At 45.6% G+C, this 2,557-nt stretch overlaps 1 protein-coding gene across 1 annotated transcript; it reads right to left on the bottom strand.

The window, feature by feature from the left end:
- Positions 1-516: 516 nt before the first annotated feature.
- LOC120044149 (tetraspanin-10-like) lies at positions 517-2,237 on the bottom strand. Its single transcript, XM_038988732.1, has 3 exons — positions 2,148-2,237; positions 1,168-1,784; positions 517-823 (listed from the first exon to the last, which is right to left on the bottom strand). Exons 1-3 carry the CDS (start codon positions 2,235-2,237, stop codon positions 517-519), a joined length of 1,014 nt encoding a protein of 337 aa, XP_038844660.1.
- Between the last annotated feature and the right edge of the window lie 320 nt (positions 2,238-2,557).

Here is a 2,557-nt window from a genome sequence, read left to right as displayed (position 1 = left end):
CTATTTGTTATCTTGTAGCTATACTCCACTAGATGTTATTATCTTGTAGCTTTACTCCACTAGATGTTATTATCTTGTAGCTTTACTCCACCAGATGTTATCTTGTAGCTTTACTCCACTAGATGTTATTATCTTGTAGCTTTACTCCACTATATGTTATCTTGTAGCTTTACTCCACTAGATGTTATTATCTTGTAGCTTTACTCCACTAGATGTTATTATCTTGTAGCTTTACTCCACCAGATGTTATCTTGTAGCTTTACTCCACTAGATGTTATTATCTTGTAGCTTTACTCCACCAGATGTTATCTTGTAGCTTTACTCCACTAGATGTTATTATCTTGTAGCTTTACTCCACCAGATGTTATCTTGTAGCTTTACTCCACTAGATGTTATTATCTTGTAGCTTTACTCCACTATATTTTATTATCTTGTAGCTTTACTCCACTAGATGTTATTATCTTGTAGCTTTACTCCACCAGATGTTATCTTGTAGCTTTACTCCACTAGGTCTTATTAACTTGTAGCTTTACTGCACTGGATTTTATCCATCAGTCGTGTGGTGATGAACAGAGTGATGATCTGAATCCCCAGTAGGACGATACCCACGGCTCCTATCAGGCCTGTGTGCTGCTCTATCCAGCGGGACATGCCCCCCAGACAGCCCCCCAGGAAGATGACGCTCTGAGCAGAGAACTCATCCAGCTGCTGGGATCCTACTCCACACTGGGAGTTCCACACGGTGCCGTTCTCCAGGGGGTCCACACAGCAGGTAGCAGGGACCCCACAGGACAGCACCCCCGGGGCAGAGCAGTTATAGTACCTGGGAGGAGGAGGACATGGGAGGGGAGAAGCAAGGACAGTAACCAATTCAATTGTCTGCGTGGATAATGTTATGTGACATAAAAGCAATAACCCTAGTTATGTAACATATCATCTTTGACAGATTTATATTTTATACATTTTATTTTATCTTTGTTCATACATGTTATTCTCTGAGATGAACTCTATTTTACAAGAGAGACCTGCTCATAACTAATAAAACTATCAAAATGATAGTAACAACCCCCGTTGACAGACATCAGTTCACAAGGCTGTGTGTCAGTCAATGGACCATGTCATCACAAGTCATCATGTCAATGGTCTGGTCAGTCACATCTCACTCACATGTTGACCTCCCAGTCTCTGTAGTTGTCGGCCCCGCAGCACTGCAGTCCTATCTGGATCTCATCTGTGATGAACCTCAGGTCCAGGTCATCCTGGTAACGTACCATGGCAGCCAGCATACCTGACCTCAGGTATCCCTCTATCTGTCCCTGCAGGCTGTATGCCACGATGGCCGCTAGGACCTGGGCTGCTACCAGGACCAGCACGGTGGCTGAGAAGACCTGGAGCAGGCAGCAGTTCTCTCTCAGAGCCCCCACACAGCCTGACAGGCAGAGGGTAGACAGCACCAAGCCCAGTATCACAAACACCAGCATGGGGTCGGTGCTGATCTGTCCTATTTTCTCCTGAGCGAAGGATTCCTTGTTGATGAGGCCCCACAGTCCCAGGGCCAGGACCACCAGGCCTAGCACCGTGAAGAGGAGGTTGCTGAAGAACAGGAGGTACTTGAGAAGACAGTCTCTCAGGGAGAAGGGCCTGCTACGGGCTCTGGGTTTTACCTCCCTGGTTCTACCCTGGTTCTCTGGTCCATCATTCGGTCCTGGTTCTGGAGCCTGTTCTTCTGTGCTGCTCTCATCAGTCCCCTGAAGGACTCCTGACAACTCTCTATCTGTGTCTGTCTTCAAAGAGGAAACAGGACAGACAATAAACAATGAGATTTCACTGAGACAAAAACAACTCATCAAGTTCAGTCTGTAGTGGTCATTGTCTTTAGGTTTAGCCTACTTGCAACCATAGAATTAGAATCTATAGAACGGGTCTCCTCATCCAAGTCAAGAATGGCATAATGGGTGGACTGGTAGCCATTGGAGTTTGTGCATGACTTTACCCGTCAAACTGACAGGGTTAAAGGTTGCATGTCCTTTTATTCATTTATTTTTCTATGCTTGCAACATTGAACTGTAAACTCTATTCAATATGATGTACAGTGAGTACATAACTAACAGTATACAGGTTGTCAGACGGACATACAGTTACTGTACCTTTGGTATGAGTGGGCTGGTCTCAGTCTGTGAGGTCTCTCTCCTCAACCAGGGAAAACAAAACCATCTCATGGACTGCAACCTCCTCATCTTCCTAGCAGCCAGGAAACGGTTCTCCCTCTGTCCTCTCAGAAACTATTCTTCCCTTGTCCTCTCAGAAGATATTCTTCTCCTGTCCTCTCAGAAACTATTCTTCCCTTGTCCTCTCAGAAGATATTATTCTCCTGTCCTCTCAGAAACTATTCTTCCACTGTCCTCTCAACGAATCAATGTGTGATGGACGATTCTCCCCTTGTCCTCAGCTAATCAGTGTGTGAGAGGCGGATCTCCCCGTCTTCCGGTCAGTTTACGAGACTAGAGGAGAGAAAAGGAGAGGAGACTGTCTGAGGGGAAAGGGAGAGAGTTGAGGT

The sequence above is a fragment of the Salvelinus namaycush genome, chromosome 3 (genome assembly GCF_016432855.1).
Source record: "Salvelinus namaycush isolate Seneca chromosome 3, SaNama_1.0, whole genome shotgun sequence".
NCBI lineage: Eukaryota > Metazoa > Chordata > Actinopteri > Salmoniformes > Salmonidae > Salvelinus > Salvelinus namaycush.
This window is presented reverse-complemented; position numbering and strand designations above follow the sequence as displayed.

Bases quoted from the DNA above. Each gene is read 5' to 3' on its own strand.
- LOC120044149 (XM_038988732.1), bottom strand. From the start codon at position 2,237: ATGAGGAGGTTGCAGTCCATGAGATGGTTTTGTTTTCCCTGGTTGAGG. The intron at 1,785-2,147 runs GTACAGTAACTG...TCCTCTTTGAAG, and splicing joins CCAGCCCACTCATACCAAAG to ACAGACACAGATAGAGAGTT. The intron at 824-1,167 runs GTGAGTGAGATG...TCCTCCTCCCAG, and splicing joins AGAGACTGGGAGGTCAACAT to GTACTATAACTGCTCTGCCC.